This window comes from Gymnodraco acuticeps, unplaced genomic scaffold (assembly GCF_902827175.1).
Source record: "Gymnodraco acuticeps unplaced genomic scaffold, fGymAcu1.1, whole genome shotgun sequence".
NCBI classification, from domain to species: domain Eukaryota; kingdom Metazoa; phylum Chordata; class Actinopteri; order Perciformes; family Bathydraconidae; genus Gymnodraco; species Gymnodraco acuticeps.
This window is the reverse complement of record NW_022990966.1, coordinates 2,068,066-2,091,546: the sequence shown is the minus strand read 5'-3', so window position 1 is coordinate 2,091,546 and position 23,481 is coordinate 2,068,066. Positions and strand designations below refer to the sequence as shown.

Sequence of the window (23,481 nt, the reverse complement as noted above, 5' to 3'; positions counted from 1 at the left end):
GACCAACACCCAACATTATAACATGAGTTCCATGTTTTATGTTTACTTGGCGGGAGGACATAACATTTAATTACTTTTTTGTAATTTCAAATTCTGATGAAGATAGTAATATTAACTATCTCAATATAGACAAAGACACCTCCAGCATTCGATTTCATTCAAATTAAAAAATATAAATATTTAACATTTTTGCAACAGATGTGTCAAAGTTGTTTTTATCAATACTACAGTACATACAGTATGTGAACTGTAATCCAGATCATTGAAATAATTTCAAGGTTTTTCTTGTCATGTGGGCATAGCTACGGTGTAGATTGACAATGACAATCCTAGGTCACAGGCTCCTCCAACAGTGCAACACAATAAACAGATACAAATAGAACAAGTAAATAAAATAAAATAGAATATAATAGAAACAGAATATGATAGAAACTGTGCAGAATAGTCTATACAGTAATTAGAATATTGGTATATCATATATGTGAGTTGCAAACAGAAGAATGTTATGTATGTTCTTTCAAAAGTGCAGGTGTTTAACATTCGTATGGCCTGTGGGATGAAACTGGATGAAAATGTCAGTTATTGTAAAAGTTGTGTAATCTAATACATGATTTAGGGATTGAGAGAATAAATACTAAGCAGGCCTTTCATAGGTTTATTTATGCCTTAAAGTGCAATGTCGTTTTACATGAAGAGCAGTTATTAGCTTTTCATTTTTAAAAGGTTTTAAGTGAATCACAGACTCCCAGGCAGCTTCACACTCTGAACATCATCTCACCGCGGGCTGAGCATCATTAGCATGGCAGACGCCTCCTCTAGGATAGAATGAGCGAGCGAGCGAGCGAGCCTAACCCTCCGCACAGAGCAGACCTCTCGCTCTGGTTTCTCCACAGCAGCACGACACCTGCCAAGAACCCTTTCAAGAGGATTTCTGCTGCTCCACTGATGAACAGAAAGGGAACTTCCCCGTGGGCTCGCATGGCCACTCCTCATGGTGGAGGAGGTCTCCGTTTACAGAAAAGCCTTGAAGTAGAAAGTGTCCGTCTTAATAGGAATTGGACGCTTGAAAATGTATAAATCTAAATGTCCCTTTAGAAGAAAAAAAAATAGAGGACTATTTTTCATTTAAAATACCAAAGATAAAACCTTTAATTTGATTGTGTTTTTGGAAGATGTTTTAAAAGGTTTATACAAATCTATTTACTGAAAGAGCTTCCTAATATGAGTGATGTTGCTCTTAATGAACACAACCATCAGAAATAGTTAGAACTGTAAATTGAGAAATGTCTGGTTTAAAAAAGACAAAGATCATTTGGAGAAAAATGACATACTGAGCGGCAATCTGGATTAAAGAAAATCTGAATGAAAATGCATTGTTGCCACTTTCCATTAAATATGATTTAATTACACCGGCTTGGACCAGATGAATCCAATTGGAAGAGTTCTTTAATAAAAAAGGAAAGATAAAAAGATAGATATTCCTTCAAAACGTTTGATGGCTGCATATAAAGATGATGCAATGACATGTAGTGCTTGTTTCACATTTAATGAAAGATTTCTCACCAATTTCTATTTTTGGGGATGATGTTTGAGGTCAGTTAAACCCTTAAAATCCAAAACCCTTGTCACATCAAGTAGAAACAAGGACATTTTTCACAGCACTAGTGTGAAGACTAAATATGTTTACCATTATCAAAGCAAACAGTATCCAATATATTATGATAGACATCAAGAAGACACGATGCCCGAGCCATTTTTTTAAATTTTTAATTTCTATACACTGCCTTGTCTTGTTTATGTTTCTTATGTTGGTGTTATGTATTGTATATTATTATTATTTTCATTTCCAATAGGCATTTAGAAATGTGTCTCGTTGACAGTGTAGCATGTGTGCGGTTTGGGCTGTGATGAGTACCACAGTAGGCTACATGACAGATATGCTTGAGGGATTATATTTTAAATTAAAGTAGACATGTAACAGCAGGAAACATGATATATACATCCCTGGCCACTCGGATTCAGGTGGAAATACACATGTTAGGAGGCAGAGCAATGAAGCGTAAAAGTATTAACACATGACTTTAAGCTTCCTACATGCAGGATCTGTGTGATGTGCATTGGTGCGTGTTTATATCTGACTCACTCCAAAGCCCAACATGATCAAAGCCGGGCCTGACTGAGGCGGACAGACAGTGAGGACACAGTGAGATGGATGCAGGCCAGTCCTCAGATCACACGTCTGCATGACCGGCACACAAACAAGCTGATAAGATACAAACTCCAGCAAGGTCTCGGTACATGTGTACGCAGTGGCATCTTTGGGTTGCACAGAAACACCTGTTCTGCCATATTTGGAAACAGAAGGCCTTGTTTCCCTCCCTCTCACTGATATGAGAGCCACACATCTGGGCATGTTTGCGCCGGCAGGTAGTGTTGTGTCATGAGGCCAGCAGGTTGCAGAGAGGCAGAATAATAACCACAACAAGGTTTTTTGTTCAAAGCGGCAGCAGGTGGCTTTCTCCGAGCTGGTGAGTGTTACATCTCTTCGCAAACAGACATGTTGAACCAGGATCAATATTGGCTCCTACATTGCAATTTCTAGTGACTTTCTTAATGTTTGATTGTGACATAATGCCATTCTTAGATACCAGATAATGTTAATCGACTTTTACCAATAGCCTCTACCTGAGCATATCCAAGCCAGCCAGCAAGTAGCCGTAGCCGATTTCAGCTACCACGTTGTGTGAATACAGAAACAAGCATTCTTGCTAGCAAATTACGAGTTGCATTTACTACATTTGGTTTTCTCAACTTCTACTATCATGTTGTTAAAAGTAGTTATCTCTTCATCTTTTGTATCCTACATTAACGGGTGAAATCTATAGGTTTTGTCTCAAATTTCAAAACAAAGAGCGCCGTTTCCTCTTTCTTTCTTCAAAGCGGCAGCAGGTGGCTTTCTCCGAGCTGGTGAGTGCTACTGTACATCTCTTCGCAAACAGACATGTTGAACCAGGATCAATATTGGCTCCTACATTGTAATTTCTAGTGACTTTCTTAATGTTTGATTGTGACATAATCCCATTTTTAGATGCCAGCTCATGTTAATCGACTTTTACCAATAGCCTCTACCATACCCATCCTCCACCTTAACAAGCTAGCCAGCAAGTAACCTTAGCCGATTTCAGCATTTACTACATTTGGTTTTCTCAAGTTCATTATACTATTATGTTGTTAAAAGCAGTATAAAATTCATCTTTTGTATACTACATTAAGGGGGAAATCTATAGGTTTTGTCTCATTTAAAAACAAAGAGCGCCGTTTCCTCTTTCTTTGTTTATTGTTTTGGCATTATTTTTATTAAACGTCTGTTAATTCTGGCTGTTGTGCTGACCTTATTCCCAAGTGAATGAGGCTTTCCAGTCCCATGTCTTGTTTCACAATATACATATTTTGATACAACATGATATTGTCCTAGATTTTGGATATCTTAAACTTGAGTGGGTTAGGGATAGGGTCTTTTAGTGGTTTCAAAGTCATGACATTTTCTTCATTTACCTGTTCAAGCTGTTCTATTATTTGTCTTTAGCTACCTAGTAATTATATCGACACAACTAATGATTATTTCCCAAAAGTATCATCGTGTAAATATTTTGTGAAAGCATCAACGGTCAAGCCTATTGCCACAATATCGATAGAGGCTATTGGTCAAAATGATGGTGGTACATTCTTCTAATCTCCCAGCCCTTTGTTGAACAAGGAGGACTGTGCAGGGACGCAGCTGGTTTCCACAGAAAAGTATCATAACACACGGGCAACTGAGAGACCTCCTGCTGAGGAACTCCTTGCTAAGCCTAGCTAAGACAGAAACAAAAAGTCTCCAACTGGTCAACGACAGACAATGACAATGACAGAGTCCTCACAGGATCAAAGAAGATGGATTATATATCACAGAACTGATTGGATCACTCCTTCCCACCTACTGTATGAGACTTTAGGACAGGATCCCTCAGATTTCTCCATTCTTGTTTCCCTATACACTCAATGATGCCTTTTACATTCCCCAACACAGATTACTTAACCATGTCTTGCTTTAATAAAAACTTGAATGGTGTCTGAAATCTCAGCCCACCAAGCTCCACTTCTTGGGAATAATCTCCAGCTGCAAATGTTGTTGGAAAGCTGTGTTTTTCTAGGCTAAAAAATACATTTTTCTCTTCACCTCAATCTTTTTTTCTTATTTACAGAGCTGGGAATGCAGATCACTGACTGTTTTATCTCGTTGAAAGGCAACTACCTCGATCCTGTTACGGTCGTACCGTATGATATATTGTTTTTGAAAATTACTAACCACAACCTTTTTTGTCATTCCCTTCAGGAAGTTTGCATCTACTCACGGACAAGAGGCTCGTTCTCACTCATTGAACAGGGCAAGCTTCTTCTTTTTTTATGAAACATTTCCGTTTTTCAAATGCTTAAAACCATGTTCCAATTATGATGCATCAAAGTTAGACATCCAATATATGAACACGACAAAACAATTTAGATTGATAACACTACAGGCAAGATGAAAAATGTGTATTTTTATTTTGGCGTTGAACTGTCCCTATAAAACCCTTGTGATATTTAACTATTGTAACAATTGTGTTTATGGTGGCCTCCTCTTGCATTACTAGATCTGAACATAAAATCCAACCATAAATCCTTAAGTCAAAACTTGAGGGAACTTCCCTTCACTTCCCCCCTTCATACTCACTATAGGAATCAGGTGTGTGTGAGTGTGTGTGAGTGTTAGGTGATGGATGGACTTCAGTAGGGGAGCTCCACAGTCTGCTGACCCTCTGACCTCTTGTTCTTAATCTCTGTTTGCTTCTATGGGGCCTGTCAGTAACACTGAGCCCTGCAGGGGGCGCTGATCTGTGGTGCAGAAATTATTTGTGGGAGGACCATAGAGGGAGGACGCAAGTTTCATCAATTTTCTCTTGTTTCCTGTCCAACTTGTTTGCATTTGATTTGCAAATAATTCCATGTGTCAGTTAATGTGGGCAGTGTGTCTGATTGGTGACTTGTGAATCATAGCTTTAACAGAAGTGCTCCTATATGGTTGTAATAGTATTTTTCTATGTTTTACATTTATGTCAATGTGAATTATTCATGGCGTCTCAGTGATATTCTTTTTGTGTGAATTATGAGGAGATTGATGTGACTGTTCTTCTTTGGCATGCAACGTTTTCCATTTATTTCGGAAGCTTCTGAATGAGGAATGCGTGAGAGAGACAGAAGGAAATTAATTGTTGGCACTGACTGGCATAACATCACGAGTACGTGAAAGGGAGATATGTAAACATAAATATTGAACTACTGCAATTTCTTCATTCTAAATATAGCTGCATATAGTAGCCAGCAGCCATCTTCAGTACAACACTGCCCTAAAAAGCATTATGTCTGAACAAGGATCCCCTTTTAAATACCTCATTTACAAACATTTATTCAAACCAGCACGATATTCCTCCAGGAAAATACAGCTGCTTCAGTGTGGAGATGCGTTTTAGTGAGACTACTTTTAGTTTTATCCTGCCGTTACTTTCTCATGCATCCATACAGCAGAAATGTGCATGACGCAGGTCCAATGAACACTTATTAATTCTAAATTCCCACAAGCATGGAGACTTTTTAAAAGGTTATTTACTACTTTCCAATTGCCAGTGAACAGGAATGCCATTCTGGATAGTTGTTATCATGTTTGACGTCACAAACGTGCAGGAAATGACAGTTAAACATCAGCATGGAGGCCAGATAAAAATGTGTAGGTGGTTACTGGTTGGTGTTAATAACCTATACAGTCTCTCTTTCAAACTGAAGTCCGACTTTGAACGATGTTTGAGTTGTGGCAAAACCACTTATTTTAATTGGCTAATTACAAAATTCCACTAACCATGAAGCACTGTCATTTCATTGACAATATATATAAACAAAACAAAAACTTAGAGTGTGTGAATGGCAGTAAAAGGCATTACTGGGAGCTGTGTCACCACACTCAATATTCAAGAAGCCTTTAATGCACTCGTTTTTGCTGATAAGGTTCATTTATTGTTTATAAAATAGGATTCTGCTCCAGACAAAACTCATCCATGACCTGGATGACTCATCCACATTATGTGCCCTAATCCAGTTTATATGTCGCTGATAAACTACCCCATTAACTCAATTTGTAGCACTTTGCATTGTTTAATTTAAATGTGATTGCGATTATGAACGATGTTGTTTGTCTTGCACGGAGCCCAATTACATATCAGACACTACAGGCCTGAACTCCTAACTCCACCGCAGAGAAAGTCTGGTAATCTGTTTGTTTATCTGCGTCAAAACACGCACTAATCTGCTTAAAAACACCTCGGAGTTGGACTGAGCTGTAAACCTCTGCATTGTGGTCTTTGGGCCGTTTCTGGAAGGTGAGAGCTTTTAAGCAGAGTGAAAACACGGCGAGTGCTCTCATTATCTGCCCTTCACTTCTCTGAAGCACTTTGAGAGAATTTGTATACGTGTTTGTGTGTCTCTTCCTATCTTCCTGTTGTTCGTGTTGGCGCACGCTAATCTGAATGAATAATTAATTCAGCTGTGAACCAGTTAGAAGAGAGGTTTGGTTTTCATTTTTGCTCCACTACAAATGTGCTTTGATGTTTTTCGCACCAAGGCTGACTAAGAGCAGAAGAAATAAAAATAGAAAAGAGATCCGTTACAGCAGGTTCAATGAGGGCTCTCCCTTCAGAGGATTTTAGAGGGGGAGAGGATTTGAAGCTAATCCTACCGACAGAGTACAGTATCAACGAGGGCAACGGAGTGATCCCCGCTGCATCTCCGCAAAGTTGCTCAATGACACCGCTGTCAAAAGCTCTTAACTGATCAAACTGGCAAATTGCTATTTAGGGCTGGCAGTGTTCATAGGAGGCGGAAGACTGATAACGATTGATAGAAACAAGCGGGGATAACAATGGACAGTGATTTTTGCAAATCTCTTACCCAAGTGGCATATTCCCTCTAAATCACAAAAGGAGATATTTCAATACTGCTTTGTCAGCTGGAACCTATATAACTCTATAATTCTGGTTAAATAAAGACTGAAAGTGTCCGAGATATCAAACTGAAAACCAACAATATCAGTGATGTTCTGCCTTTGTGTTACTTTCGATAGCTTGCGTAGATTACTTTAGGTTTAGAGAAAACCTAATGAGCAAAACATTTCAGCTCCAGAACATGTTTAAATGAAACCTCTGCAACATTGACAAAAATGTAAACATCTAATGTTTCACAAAACCTTTGCAAAGACAAGACTGTATTGTAAAAGCTGTTCATTTTTGGCTATTTCTCAAAAATCTTCAGACAAACGACTGTACATGTGGAACCCCTCCCAAATGCAACACAAATGTAATCATTATCGGAGCAGTTGAAAGACAAAGTGAAACAGACTCTGAAGGATAATGAGATTTATGGTTTCTCTCCTACATTCTTTGAACATCTGTATTTCACAAAAGCCCATCTTGGGATTTGATTGCAAATCAAATAAGAGCTGATTAGTTTATTCTCTGGATGTCATAGCATCAGACCACTTGTTGAACTTTCTCTGTTTAGGTATCAGACTACATTCAAATAAACACTGACATTTTTCTATAAACTCATTTCGGAAACAGAACTTAAATATTTAATAGTCAATGATGAATGCTAGGGCAAAGACATGAGGCCAATGAACCAGTATCTGAAACTCAAAAATGGTAAGAAAACACCACATTTGGCTGAAAAAACAACTCAACCACAAGGTAGCTTAAGTTACTCTTCTACACGTTGGAAATGTAAATGACTTCTTTCTTTCGGGATGTTTTATCACTGTTGGCTGTTAAATACATTGACTTGTTGGGGAGATTGGTTTTTCAACAGTTTCCACATTCAAAGATGAATAGAAATATAACTCTAAATATATTCGGGGCTACAATTTGGAAATAAAAACATTGAAAAGTGGTTTATCTGTTTAAAACTAAAAGGATAGTTTTATAATCACTAATCACTTTTCCTGTCAAAGGTTTCCAAAGGTACAAAAACACATAATTAAGTAAAGCTGGAGTTCATGTAAGGCAGTAAGAGTTAAGCAGCCATCTAACAGTTATAACATTCATTATAAGATAAAGTTCCCTCTTTGTATCCTCAGAGTGTTTCCTCGCTGAGCTGATGGAGAAATTGTCATGCAAAAAAGGAATTAAGCGCAAAAAATACCTCTGAAGGTTATTGATTTAAAGCAACTCAGACTTCTGAATTCCTTATATTAGCTTTGATTTAAATTAGAAAAGCATTTTTGCACAGACAGGTCAGTACATGTTCCTCCTTATCACTCACATGAGATTCAGATAAGGGTTGGACTGGAAGATCAATCACAGTTACTAAAAATAGGTTTCAATGTTCATGCATGTGAACTTTACCCTTGAAGGTGGGGTAGGTAATTTTGGAGAAACCAGCTCGAGTGCGCTAGAATTTGAAAATACACAACCGGAAAAAAATCTGGCACTTCCTTACAGAGCCCCTCCTCCAACACACACGAACGCGCACATGACCAATGAGGGCACGAGATCAGTATCTGCACAGATGGAAGGCTGACAGGCAGGTAGGCCATCCAGTTATTTTAGCCGGGCCGGCTAAAATGATTGGTCGTACTTTTTACAGTGCTACGGCTTCCACAGATGACATCTTTGTATGGATTTTTTGTCAAAGCACTTCAGATATTCATTGCTATCGGGATGTTAAGAGCATTCCATGGAATATAACAAAAAGTGTATCTCGTGCCGGTTTCCTAAACTCACCCCACCTTTAATTAAACCACATTTTACCCAAAACAAGCTGATCTTTACATGCATGCGTATTTGGATATTGCCACTCTGTAGCTAATAACCTTTAGCCTAAATGTAGCTAGCACACTAGGCACACTTGTTTTTCTCATTTGGTCTTTGTCTTGGATTCAACAAACAGTAAGAACATTCTAGTTTGATTTGTCACAGAAATGTCAGGTATGCAATTTAATTTACATATCTTCTAAGCATTCTTAAGCTATAACACAAATATTAGTTATAATCGTTTTTGTTTAACAATATGAACACTGGTGCCGAGTGCAAATAAACTACAGTAGATAGCTTGTGTGTTATGACTAAAGTTGGATTGATTTCACATAGATGTACACATTCTAACAAATTATAAAACAGGCATCAAAGCACTCGTAATGCAATAGGCAATATGACAACGTGAATAAGATATGTTTGTTTATAACTCACTAAAAGAGGAGCCGCTAGTGACAAGCTTTGAGCATTTTACAACAATGCTAAGGAAGGAGATCAAATTTGAGTATGCCATACAAATTAAACCGTTTGACATTTTACACATCAGAAAACTATGTAGAATTAAGCATACTGTACCTACATTGAGGGCAGGAAATAAATCTAAGGCCATAGTAAACTGTAGATGTTGTACAATTCTAAAATAGTATAGCAGGTCTGGGATCCATCACATCAGCAGCGATGTGGCCTGTCAGTGTCCTTTGGCGAGACATTAAACTTCCTGCTTGTGGGTCTGTCTAGATGAAAGTGTCAAATGCGTGGTTTAATTTTAGCAGACACAAAGGAGTATTAAAAATGACACATCCTCTTTAACGGTGTATGAGTTCGGCCACAGACAGAGGCCATGATGAGCCACGGGCAGTCATGAGGAGGACGCCATTATTGCTCTGATCCCACACCTCCATTATCCCTTGGCTGCTTTAGCCTTTGACACCCATCACGTTGAGTTGCTATCAAAGTCTGACACTGATGATACGTTCCCTGGGCAGGGGATCCTGGGAATAGACCTTATCCATCATCCTGCGATAAAATACTTTGCCAGAAAACACAACATGGGGCACCAGAGAAAAGAGATTTAACACAGAGTATTCAAGGATAACTAGCTCTCAGTAATCACATATGGAGCTAGCGGCATGCAGAAGTCATTAAAGGTCAAAAATCCCACAAAAATTATCCTCCATGCTCACAGGGAGCAAAGGGGAGAAAGTTAGCAACAGGACATATAATAGGTTTCTGGCAGATTTTTATGAAACATGCAGGCGACTTCATGGCAGACATTTGTAGTATATGCTCACTGAATTGACACTGCACTTTTGCTCTGCTCAATATGTACAAGACAAAAAGTCAGAAAAGGTCCACTACCGGCCTCTGGTGGCAGCAAAGGTACTCCCATCATTGCACCATACAAACGTTCTAAAATAAATTCCATAATTACGAATTTACAGATGATTCTGCTATTAGCACAGCCTCAGCAGTACTGATGCTGGAAATGTTAGGTAAAGAGACTAGGCTAAAGTTCATCCATTACACTCATACATAACAAATAATAAAATAAAAAAATCCAGAAAATCACATTGTCTGATTTTTAAAGAATTTATTTGCAAATTATGGTGCAAAATAAGTATTTGGTCAATAACAAAAGTTCATCTCAATACTTTGTTATATACCCTTTGTTGGCAATGACAGAGGTCAAACTGTAAGTCTTCACAAGGTGTTCACACACTGTTGCTGGTATTTTGGCCCATTCCTCCATGCAGATCTCCTCTAGAGCAGTGATGTTTTGGGGCTGTCGCTGGGCAACACAGACTTTCAACTCCCTCCAAAGATTTTCTATGGGGTTGAGATCTGGAGACTGGCTAGGCCACTCCAGGACCTTGAAATGCTTCTTACGAAGCCACTCCTTCGTTGCCCGGGCGGTGTGTTTGGGATCATTGTCATGCTGAAAGACCCAGCCACGTTTCATCTTCAATGCCCTTGCTGATGGAAGGAGGTTGTCACTCAAAATCTCACGATACATGGCCCCATTCATTCTTTCCTTTACACGGATCAGTCGTCCTGGTCCCTTTGCAGAAAAACAGCCCCAAAGCATGATGTTTCCACCCCCATGTTTCACAGTAGGTGTTCTTTGGATGCGACTCAGCATTCTTTCTCCTCCAAACACGTCTAGTTGAGTTTTTAAAAAAACCAAAAAGTTCTATTTTGGTTTCATCTGACCATATGACATTCTCCCAATCCTCTTCTGGATCATCTAAATGCTCTCTTGCAAACTTCAGACGGGCCTGGACATGTACTGGCTTAAGCAGGGGGACACGTCTGGCACTGCAGGATTTGAGTCCCTGGCGGCGTAGTGTGTTACTGATGGTAGCCTTTATTACTTTGGTCCCAGCTCTCTGCAGGTCATTGACTAGGTCCCCCCGTGTGGTTCTGGGATTTTTGCTCACCGTTCTTGTGATCATTTTGACCCCACGGGGTGAGATCTTGCGTGGAGCCCCAGATCGAGGGAGATTATCAGTGGTCTTGTATGTCTTCCATTTTCTAATAATTGCTCCCACAGTTGATTTCTTCACACCAAGCTGCTTACCTATTGCATATTCAGTCTTCCCAGCCTGGTGCAGGTCTACAATTTTGTTTCTGGTGTCCTTTGACAGCTCTTTGGTCTTGGCCATAGTGGAGTTTGGAGTGTGACTGTTTGAGGTTGTGGACAGGTGTCTTTTATACTGATAACGAGTTCAAACAGGTGCCATTAATACAGTTAACGAGTGGAGGACAGAGGAGGCTCTTAAAGAATAAGTTACAGGTCTGTGAGAGCCAGAAATCTTGTTTGTTTGTAGGTGACCAAATACTTATTTTACCGAGGAATTTACCAATTAATTCATTAATAATCCTACAATGTGATTTCCTGGATTCTTTCCCCCCATTCTGTCTCTCATAGTTGAAGTGTACCAAGGATGAAAATTACAGGCCTCTCTCATCTTTTTAAGTGGGAGAACTTGCACAATTGGTGGCTGACTAAATACTTTTTTGCCCCACTGTATGTGTCCCCGGTGTGTCAGGGAACTCACACAGCATCAGAAAATAAAACCCTCTCTCTTTTCCTCCGTACCAAAATCTCTAAAAACGGGGGTACAACGGAGCTGATCCAGATTTGCTGCCGATATGACGTAATATCGGCGGTGGACCCACAGCACTATCAGAAACGTTGCCATCAGAAAAAATGCCCAACTGTTTTGGACGTTACATGGTCGGTGTTTACATTAGCATCGCTAACACTCAGAGCTAACCTCTACTGGAGAGCCATGTGTGTGAAGAAGCAGGAAATAAAAAGGAACTCACCTTGTGGTATAACCGGCAAGAGAGAAAGCCTTTGAGCTCCATACTGTTTCAGAAATAATCCTTGATATAATAATCCTTGCGTTTCATCACCGCAGCATTTTAGACAGTATCTGCCAGGTCCAGCATGAGCCGGCATAAGCGTCGCCCCCTCTTATTTGAATTGTTTTCAGTTAAAAAACAAAAGCTTTATTATGATTTTTTGTATTTAGCCTTTATTTATAAAAGGTAAAAATCTCATTGAGACACAGGGATATAAGGCATGGTTAGAATGAGTGATCTGTTTGTTTTTTTGACCAAAACACTTCATGACATATTTGTTATGCATGTGGTCCAGACCTATGCTATTGCCTAAAAATAGCATGATAGGTGCATTTTAAGATAGTAGGCAGGTAACTCAGACAGGATTTAACTGAATAAATTCCAACTCATTATTGTATGAAAAGGTTCTTTATTCATTTGAATAATAACTTTTATTGTTTTAATCATTTTAACCTTTAAAGATTTTAAGATGTTAATGCCTGTAGCCTACACCTTGCTGCTGTGACAATAATTTCCCAATTTGGGATCAATAAAGTACTTACCTAGATTTAACAAGTAAATAAAATACAATTTTATATTGGCATTTTTCATTTAAACTTTTATTTCAGTATGCCACTTTCTTTGTAATCATGTTGCTTTTATACCGTATAGGACAAAAATGTAATTTGGGTGTATCAGTGGCTCTCACCAAGGGGGCTGAATCGAAGTTCAGAGATACAGTAGTGTTGGAGAATTGTATTGTTTTTCCAGAGTCTAAACTAATAAATGCCTTATAGGACAGATTTGTTTTTTATGTATTTGTTGTAGTCTGAAGTCAAACTGCAATACAACTCTTTTTTGGCTAAATTGTTGAGTGTCTACGCGGGATTAAATAATGTTATCAAAATCCTATAGGCATCACAGAATTTAGTGGAGCTGAGCAAGTGAACTCAAGGGGGGGTTGGCGCCTTTCTCCAAGCTGCATGAAAGTAATACTTTTCCAAATACAATCAATATTGAAGTCACAGTGAAAACTTGAAATTAGTATTTGTCTTTTCGCATTAAAAGGCCAGCGAGGAGAGAGAAAATGAGATGATTTCCTACCGACTGATTGAGAGATGAGCTACAATGCATTAGAGGTTCTTCCTTCCATTAGAAGACACAAAAGATGTTTGAAAGAATCTTTTAATTATGATAACCATGCATAATTGAGGAGACTGGGAGCTAATGGCTTACACATTTACACAACTACCTGAGCTGCATTTCAATGATGTACATGGAATGAGTATTTGAATCCTCAAAGGCCAAAGCAGTGAACATGCCCGCCATTGAGGGCTGTTAATTCTTTACAGACACATCACAGAGAATGAGCGGTGACATGCTTAGTATGTCTTGCTGTGTGATTACAGAGGAATTACTGAAAGGGAAAACTGGGCACAGACCCAGAGTCCCAAGGCATCACAGAGCCGAGGAACACAATCTCTGTTTGAAGTGACCGTTAGCAGAGCAGAGATACAACCACAGCAAAGACACACAAACAGCCTCAAAGAAAGAAGGAAAAGGGACAGAAAACAGATTAGAACAGAGACACAGACACCTGCAAAGAAACAGAAATACAAAAAAATGAAAGAAAGAAAACAGCAAATATATAAAACAACTTCAAAGATAAGTAACGGAAGTTAAGTGAGCAGATGATGCTGCGATTGCTCTGATAAACACAGCAATATACAGATGTAAGAAAAAACATACCACAATAGTAGTGTCAAAAAGAAGCAACCTTTATTTTTAGGGTCAATTGAACAGTCTGTAATGGCTACCGCAAACAATACCGAGCTAGCTAGCCAACAACAATCCATGTGGATTTTGAGACATCGTTTGAATTCATGGTTGAATTCAAACGATGTGCAAGTTTTGCATGGTAGTGTTGTACCAATGGAAGGGTTTGATTTAAGATGCAGCAGTTAACTAAGAATCCATGTTATGAACATTCAGGTAAATTGAGTATAAATGATATAACCACACCGTTTTTGGTCTTTGGTCTACGAGCTTTAGCACTCCTGAGGACACAGTGAAGGAGAAGACTGGAGAAAGAAAAAGCTGCTTCAAACTGTCTGCTGAACTATACACTATAAATACAGGGTCTTTTTTTCAGGAGGAACAATGTCTTGCTCCTTCATCGGGTGAGTTTTCTTTCAACATCTCAGGCATTCATTCACATCTTCAGATAAAGTAAAAGTTGGGCCTGTGAGCTCAGGTCTGAGCTTTTCTATAACCAATATGAGTAAGAATAAGGCTTCTAATTGTTCTGATTCTTGAAGATAAATACCTGATAGCACATCCATTTAAGCTCATTTACATTTTCACCCACACAGATCAGATCAGCCAGGTTCCTCAAGGTCATTAAAGAGTGGCAATAAACAAACAGACAAACGTTTTTATAATCACATTTTGACCTGAATTTGTTAATTATTTTAGCATATTTTTCTCAGTGTCGTTATTTTGAAAAGACTAAATACTCAGAAAAGTACCAGCAAAAGCAAACATGATGAAACAAAAACAAAAAGATCCCTCTGATAAGTTAGAGCAGTGGTTCTCAAATGGGGGTACGCGGACCCCTAGGGGTACGTTGGAGTACTGCAGGGGGTACGTGAGATTTATGTTATGTTAATGAAAAAAAAATAAAAAATTTAGGAAAAGTAAGGAAGTTTGAGCAGTGTGGGTTTTATATTAACAGAGTTGCACATATTTCAAAACGTGAAGTGTAATAACTGCAGTTTGCCTCCCTGTCAGAATTACAAAGATCCTCAGTGAAGCACAAGGCCATGTTTCACTACATTGTAAGTACAACTTATTAAAAAGATCAGTTCAATGCAACTAATCTCGTCTCAGTGTTATTGCATGATGTTAAAATTGGTTTGCCATGAATTTAGTGATGGATTCTAAACATTTGAAATGTAGCATTTAAGTGTTTCTCAGTTACAAGGTTGTTGTTTTAATAAATCAGACACCGATGGTGCAGCACTGTACTGTACCTCTTTATATAGGCATTTCTTCCCTTGGCTGAATTTTTTTTTCAAAGGGGGTACATTATTGAAAAAAGTTTGAGAATCACTGAGTTAGAGGATATAGCCTCATGTATTTAAAAAGGTATGATGCAGTGAAGATTGAAGTCTTGGGATAGTTGGCTTAAGTAAATGTAGCCATACCACACTGCGAAATACTTTGTGTGGGCAGTAGTACAAATAAAAAGGTACAAATAAGCTTCAAAGTCAACTTCAAATACTAGAGGAAATGCATTGCGACTCATTATGCAGGATAATATATCTATATTTTATCTATAAATTACAGTTAATGGTGCATTACGTGTTCATCATTTTAATGTTACAGCTGGTGGAGCCAATTGTATTCACGTTATTAACTGCTGGGTATCTTAAACGGTAATACTATATCATAATTAGTTGATATATAAGGACTCTGAATATGCGATGTTACTTGTAACTTAAGCTGTCAAATGAATGAAAAATGTAAATATAATATAAAATGGAAAGGCTTAAAGAAAGAAACATTGTGCCAAAAAGTTACTTTAGCTGCTACAGTACTTGAGTAAATGAATGTAATGACTCTCCACCACAGGGATGAAGGCATTGTACAGTTTGTTCTAAAGTCCTATTGGAGTCAAATGGCCTGTAATCAGGATTACAATAAATGCTCTATTGGACCGGGAACAGCGGATGCTTATAAAAAGCCCGGATTTGAGTTCAGTGGAACATTATCAAGAACCTTTTATCTTCAAGAGGAAAAAAAACAACAAGGAAATATGTATTCGCGCTGGGTTTATGAGAGCATTTATCTGTAAACCCTGAGGCTGTAGGAATCTGTTTCAAAGGATTGTACGCTCTCGACTGCTGATGCTCATCGCCAAATTGTTTTGATGCCAGTGGACAGGTGTCTGTCTGATTCCAAGAGAGCTGCAATCTGGAGGCCATCCCAACACTGGATTAATAAGGCTTAATCACAGCATTACTCTGATCTTGTTTCACTTACAGTATGTCCTTCCAGAGGCTCTATACGTCCCTGCAGTGTTCCTTCATAACTGATTCTTTATGTTGGGACATTACTCCATATTTAATAGTAAAAACATGTCAGACAGTTAAGATTAGGAAATGCTGATTTAGGGTACAATAGCAACACTAGCAACTGTAGAAGCAGTATTAACGGTAGCAGTAGTTCTCATACTATAAGTTGTTTAAAGATGATTGGCAGTATGGTGTCAAAAAAAAGTGGTACATTATATTATTGTAATTTTCTGATGTAATGAAAATAAAGAAGTGTACCCTTTTAAAGAGCTATTCATGTTTAATTCTTAAGAATATTCAGACATAATAAATAAAAGAATATGACAAAAACAATTAATGAAAAAAAATACACAAAGAAACATTAACCCAAGAATATGCCCATACTGGAGCTTAGGACAAACATATATAATGTAAAGATTAATGGCATTATTCATATATTGCCTTATAAGTTGAAAACACAATAACTCTGCCAAGTTTAATTAGGATCAGTCTGTACAAATGATCCTTCTATACTAGGAACAAATAACGCAAGATAGGCGTTATTAATCAAAATAAAAGTCATGCAGTGCAAATACAGAGACAAAATGCATATGAATGAGAAAATAGCAGCTCTGGTAATACCTTATTATTTCCACAGGGAGAAAAGTTCCTTTATCAGCAAAACAGCCTGGTTTGTACAACAGAGGGAGCAAAGAACAGCTCACACACAGATCAGAAAACTCCAGAGACACGTACAGTAAATACCAGCCGCTTCCTGGAAGTTACAGGATCAAAAGCCTTCTGCACGAGGACTCAAATGTGCCCATGTTTCATGTTTTCAGACAGGAGGACATTTCATTTCAGACGGATTCACTGTGGTAAGCTGTAGGTAACAGCAAAAGCCTCAGACGTAATGGATTCCTATGTGTAGTACAGTCTGGACATGATTGGATCTGCTGCATTAATCCTTTAACGGCTCTCGTGCAAATAACGGACTATTAATTATCAATAAGTCGCATGACAGAAAACTCATTTATGAATCACTTTAAGAAATGTATCAAGCAGATGTGCCAACATTGGCTGGTTGCAGACTGTCAAACTAAAATGTTTTCTCTTTAACATGTCATTATCATTTAAATAGCTTAGCTACAACATTAAAGTGATAAACACATGAAATCACATATATAAGTATATTCATGTCTCTGTGGATATAGCGCCTTAAAACAAAAAGGAAAATGTGTTCATAGGTTTAGCCGCCTTATGTACATAGCACACAAATTATCCAGGTAGCAGCCATTGATTTAAAAAATGAATAAAAACAGTTTCCCCCACTTTTACACAGAGAAAAGGCAAACTGTCACTTCACAGCTTCCCATGTTCCCAGCACCCATAGGGCGTCACGAAGCTCCTGAAATTAAAAACCAACAACAGGCGAGTGCTGCGAGCCTTCTGAGGAATTGGGCTGAATGGAAGAAAGCAGAAAACCCCTCTAGTTTCGGGTAAATGGCGAAGAGGTTTGTCTCTGTGTGAGAGTTCACTCTGCAAGCCACTTGATTCTGAATCACTGCTGCTACAGTATCTGATTTTAGAGATTCATATTTAAATCTCTTCTGGGCTGCAACCAACATCTGCTAACGTATTAACTGTCAGGGTAGGCAAACAAGCTAAAAACAAACATCTGTTTTTACTTCCTCTACTGCACACCTGTAGGTCTTCCTTGAATCTGACATACTTCAGCTACAGCAGGATGTCGAGTGTTGACTGAACTGAGGCATTTCCCAGGATGCGAGTCGGCGCTTTTACTTTGCTTCCTGTGGTACGCCGTGCTTAAGATGACTCCATCAAGCTGCAGTCAGTGCAACAATGGTGGGAAGGGAGCCAAGTGATTAGCCTCTTGTTGTCAACATGTCATATTCCAATGAATGCTAACATACAAGGAACATGTGGATCATAATGTTTATTCATGTGGTTCAGATCAAAGGTTAAAGGGCCGATCGCTGCATTATGTTAATATAGGTTTTTTGATGGTTGGGTTGTCGAATCCTGGATTTTGCATTCATTCGTCACTTATTTTTCCGTACATTTTTTATTTAATATATGTTTTTATTTAATTGTGACGTCCTGTCTGTATACTTGTGCTTTACAATGTATTGTTTACATCAAGTGCTTGAGGGTGGGATTAATAGAAACATTTTTATTTTGGGGGGTGCTTTTTATTAACAGCCTGGTTGCCAGGATATGCACCCCTTGCTATCTCTGACAATAAACGCATCACATACATGAAACTTGCTCCATTTATTGGTACTAGTCCTACAACTATACCCTCCAAAGTGCTTGAGGGTGGGATTAAGAGAAGCATCTTTTTGTGGGGGGGTGCTTTTTACGGCAGGCCAGGGGGTGCATTTCACGACGGGGGTGCATAATTTGACACAACACCGGCGCTCGCAGTTCACGCGCGTGCTCCACTAGCACCCCCCATCAAGGCTCGCCGGCAGTACACTTTCCGTCACAGGAACACATTTTGCCGGCGGCGAAAATAATCCCACCAGACTGCTTTGCCGCTCCAACAGAGGGATGTCATTGTCCTTTTTCCTTTTCGTCATTTCAAGCTATAAAAACTCTCGATCTTCTCTCGAATTATTGATTTTTTTGGGCGCCCTCGGCTCGAGTTCAGGGCGTTCCGAGCTGAATAAGGGAGTCAAATGACAGCAAGACGCCCCCCTGGCGGAAACACTGCTTAATAGGCTTTTTTTATACACATTAACCTCAACAAGTATTTCATTTTTTCATAATTGGAATATTTTAAAACTTTTCTTGCTTTCTATTAATTTAATGAATGCTCTTTACAAGTCATTACGTTTACCTATTGTATTTCTTATTATTAACAATTGATTGATAATTGGATTTTTTATTGCTTGATTTTATGTGATGTAAGGTATGAAAGACGCAATTTAAATGGTTTGTATTAAAAGATCTTTAACCCTCTATGGCATGACTTTTTATTTTGGGAGGAAAAAAATGTTTCACCATGTATTTTAGGAGCTTAGGGGTCCCTGATATTATATCAATTATAAAATGTGACCCCCCCGAACCCCCCAACCAGGGGTGGGTTTGTTGCCTCAGGGCAACACTGCGCAACAAGGGTATTGAAACACCAAGGATTTCTACAATTCAGAAGAAATAGAAAAAACAACTCTGTATGAATTCATAAGGTTTTATTTGTTTTAAATAACCACAACTGGCTACAACATATAACAGGAACACATTAAAAACATAACAAATAACATTTCATGCATACATTTCATATTAACCAGTGTGTGTGTGTGTGTGTGTGTGTGTGTGTGACAGTATGTGTGTGTGTGTGTTACAGTATGTGTGTGTGTGTGTTACAGTCTGTGTGTGTGTGTGTGTGTGTTACAGTCTGTGTGTGTGTGTGTGTGTGTGTGTGTGTGTGTGTGTGTGTGTGTGTGTTACAGTATGTGTGTGTGTGTGTGTGTGTGTGTGTGTGTGTTACAGTATGTGTGTGCGTGTTACAGTCTGTGTGTGTGTGTTGTTGGAGATTTGGAGGGATGCAGCATGTGGACTAGGGCAGGAGTAAGCCGGCATTACTCCTTAAGCATTACAATATAACTGTAATATATCATGTTGTATTGTAATGATTGTATTGCATTGTCATATTGCCATTAAAGTAGATTATTGTTAACGGTTACTTTGTAGATATGGATTCCTTCCTGTATTATAACCAGCTTCATAGGAACGCGCGGAGATTTGAAAAGCGGATCAGATATCCCTCCAAATCCCCAACAAAGTGTGTTACAGTGTGTGTGTGTGTGTGTGTGTGTGTGTGTGTGTGTGTGTGTGTGTGTGTGTGTGTGTGTGTGTGTGTGTGTGTGTGTGTTACAGTATCTGTGTGTGGCTATTATTCTCACTGTGTGAAACCTCAGGAAGCAGTTGCTTGTGGATGTGAAGCAGAGGTGCACATCACATTTCCGGCACTTGGCTTTGGGTGTGCCTGTGCACCCTGGTACCTTGCATCTCCCCTTCTTTTCATCCATTACCATCCAGTGTGCTGTGGCATCCAGGCGAACAGCAGGGATCGGAATCGGAGTGTCTGGTCCTTTTCTTCTCTTCTCCTCATACTCACCAGCAATTGTGAGACTGGGACGACCTCTCTTGCGTTCCAGACTCTTTCCACTCTTTTGCAGACCTTCAGCAATGTATGATTTGAAGGTATACAGCCTCATTTCTTCCTTCCTGGTCATGCCTGTGCCTTCACAATCTCTTCTGTAGAGCAGCCAGGCCGTCACGATAATCATGTCCATGAAGTGAAACACCAGCCGGTGATACCACTTCTTTGATCTGATTTTGATCCGGTACAGTGCAATCAGTGAGTCAAGCAGATCGACCCCACCCATATTCTTGTTGTATTCCTTTACAACAGCAGGGCGGGGGACATTCATGATGAGCTTTTGCTTGCGATCCCATCTCTCAACTTCATTGACAGGGTACGCTCCAGCGTAATCACTCAGAAGGCTAACTGTACGGTTATCATACCACTTCACAACATGCAATGTGGTTTCTCCAACAATGGCCATCTTCTCTTCAAACGATCCACGTCCTTTTTTCTTTAGCTCAGCATCGCACTTTAAGTTGACGCCGGGTAGTCTGTTGCAACGAACAGTACCAATAGTGTGAATCCCCTGCTGAGCCAGTGTGAGCACAAGGGGGACACTTGTGAACCAGTTGTCGAAGAAGAGTTTGTAGTTCTCTTGCTTGGGTATAGGCTGAGCCAGGCGGAGGACAACATTGCCACTTGCTCCAATATCTGCTAGCTCAGGGGGATGTACCGCTCTCCCTGTGTACATTTCGAAGTTGTGCGGGACACCATCAGAGCCAGCCAAGACGAGTATTTTGTAGCCCCATTTTTTGGGCTTTGATGGCAGGTATTGCTTCAGTCTACTTCTTCCCTTGAATGGGACCATCTGTTCATCAACTGCCAGCTTCTCACGCATTGGGATCGACTTCAGTTTGGAGATTAGGTGAGTGACAAGCGGTCGGATCTTGTGTAATGGATCATTACCTTCCTCCTGCCTGTCTTCATTGTTGCTGAAGTGAAGGTATTTTTTAATGGCCTCCCATCTATTCAGGGTCATGGTGTCAGCTACTTGGGACACTCTGCAGGCTTTGTTCCAAAACATGCGGGTCCTTGGTAAACCAAACAGTGACATGTACACAACAGTTCCCAGGAACTGCTCTAACTCTTTTGTTGTGAGGTTTAGGGGCTTGTTTGGGTTATTTTGCATTGCATATAAATTGGACTGCTGAACAATGCTTTCTAGAATGTCTTCAGAAAAAAACTGCTGGAAATACTGGAGGAGGGAGAGGATTTCATCACTTCTCGATACACCCTGCCATTCTGGGTAAGGATTGCAGGATGGATTGTGGACTGTTTTCCACCGAGGTGGGCCTGGATTAGCAACTTCGGCTACATCTTCATCTTCCTCTTCATTGACAGACTCAGTGTCATTTTCAATAGACATGCCTTCTCCTAATAGTACACAGGAAGCACAAATAGAAACACACATTTGAATTTGTTATTTACCCTTTTTTCATCCAATATGCTTGCCAAATAAACACACACACACACACACACACACACACACACACACACACACACACACACACACAGACACTAGTACTCTGCTGAATGATACAGACTGACACCTAACATAACTATTTTTTCAAACCTGATTCAGGGATCCACTCTTCCTGACTATCTTGACCTTCACTGTCCTCACTCTCACTCCCATCAAGCTCACTGTCCTCACTGTCAGATGGAATAGCCCTAACAGCCTGATCGTTTCCCTTCTTCCCATAAAAGGTTTTGCTGTCCATTTCCTGTAAATATCAGTAGATCAGTAAAGTAAAAACATTGACTAGGTTTATCATTTTACAGCTAAGCACATTTTTACACTTGCATGATATTGCCTGGAAAAAAGTGGTCTTAGTGGCACAGTGTTGCCCTGAGGCAACGAACAAAAAAACATAGTTTTAGCTAATTAATAAATACATAATGAGTCTTTAAACAATCAAATATACTTCTTTACATATTCATGCACATGCATGTATTTTTTATTTTAATTGGTGTACAATTCTAATATGTTAAAAAGTGAAATGTATCTTACCAAGTGGTGGCCCTGAGTCCCCTGCAGCTTTGCTTGCAGAAAGGACTGCTCCGCCCCCAGACAAAATGCCACACCCATATAATTCCCTCATTTTATTGGACACCAGCATGTCAGGTGACATTGTGTATATTCAACAAAAAAAAATATTTAGTGGGCCAGTGTGAGGTCGAAAAAAGTGGTTTGTTGCCTGAGGGCAACAGTATGCCATAGAGGGTACTTTGTAAAAATCTGTGGAATTATCCTTTTAGGCTAAACTAAGCTCGCAACAGCTCACTGTGGTGTTCGTGTTAATGCACAAACACCACAGTGATAACATTCTTCTCATCTCACATATTAAAAAGAACAGTGTCCCTAAATGTCAGGTCAAATCGCTGGTAGGAAAACACCAATTTGTGTCACATGCTTAGGTATTTCCATCTCTCCTTGTTAGATCAACAGGAGCTCAGATACACAGGCGAGAAGAAACCAGCTGGGATATATGAAATCTGCAGTGATCAGCGATATATAATACATAAACATCACGCTCCAAAGATATTCTGCCTCTCTTCTCACTGACGTGGAGGTTAAATATCAGAGAGTTGCATTTCGTTATCGATGTATTGCTCATGGCGGACGACTTTACAGCGCGTGAACTTATACTGAATAGGAATTCATTATAAAGCTCAGTGAGTCAGACTCTTTTGGGATAATGTGACAGTAGTTACTGGGATCTTACCTCATATCATATATCTCATGGGACCAGATATGTGATGTAATACAGAAAGATACCTGGGCAAGAAGATGGAAAAACTATGATAAAAGCTTTGGGTGCTATATTGACTCACTGGGGATTAGAGGAAGGGATTTCTATCATGGCACATATACCTGCGCAAAACATACAAATCTCCCGAGGCATAACTCTCATTGCACATGAAGGCTCTGGGGAACGAGTGGGACCATCTTATCTTCAAAGTCAAAGGCAGGAGGTTCTAGGACACAAATCAGACAGCGTTCAGTGGGAAAAAGTTTTGCTGTGGTTTT

At 39.3% G+C, this 23,481-nt stretch overlaps 1 protein-coding gene across 1 annotated transcript in view; it reads right to left on the bottom strand.

Moving 5' to 3' along the window:
* LOC117558939 (piggyBac transposable element-derived protein 2-like) overlaps positions 1 to 22,171 on the bottom strand; it is a 36,767-nt gene extending 14,596 nt beyond the window's left edge. The window contains exons 1-2 of the mRNA XM_034235505.1: positions 22,024 to 22,171; positions 20,206 to 21,824 (exon numbers count right to left, since the gene is read on the bottom strand). Coding sequence (XP_034091396.1) covers positions 20,206 to 21,824; positions 22,024 to 22,171 — 1,767 coding nt within the window. The remainder of the gene's footprint in view (positions 1 to 20,205; positions 21,825 to 22,023) is intronic.
* Positions 22,172 to 23,481: the final 1,310 nt, after the last annotated feature.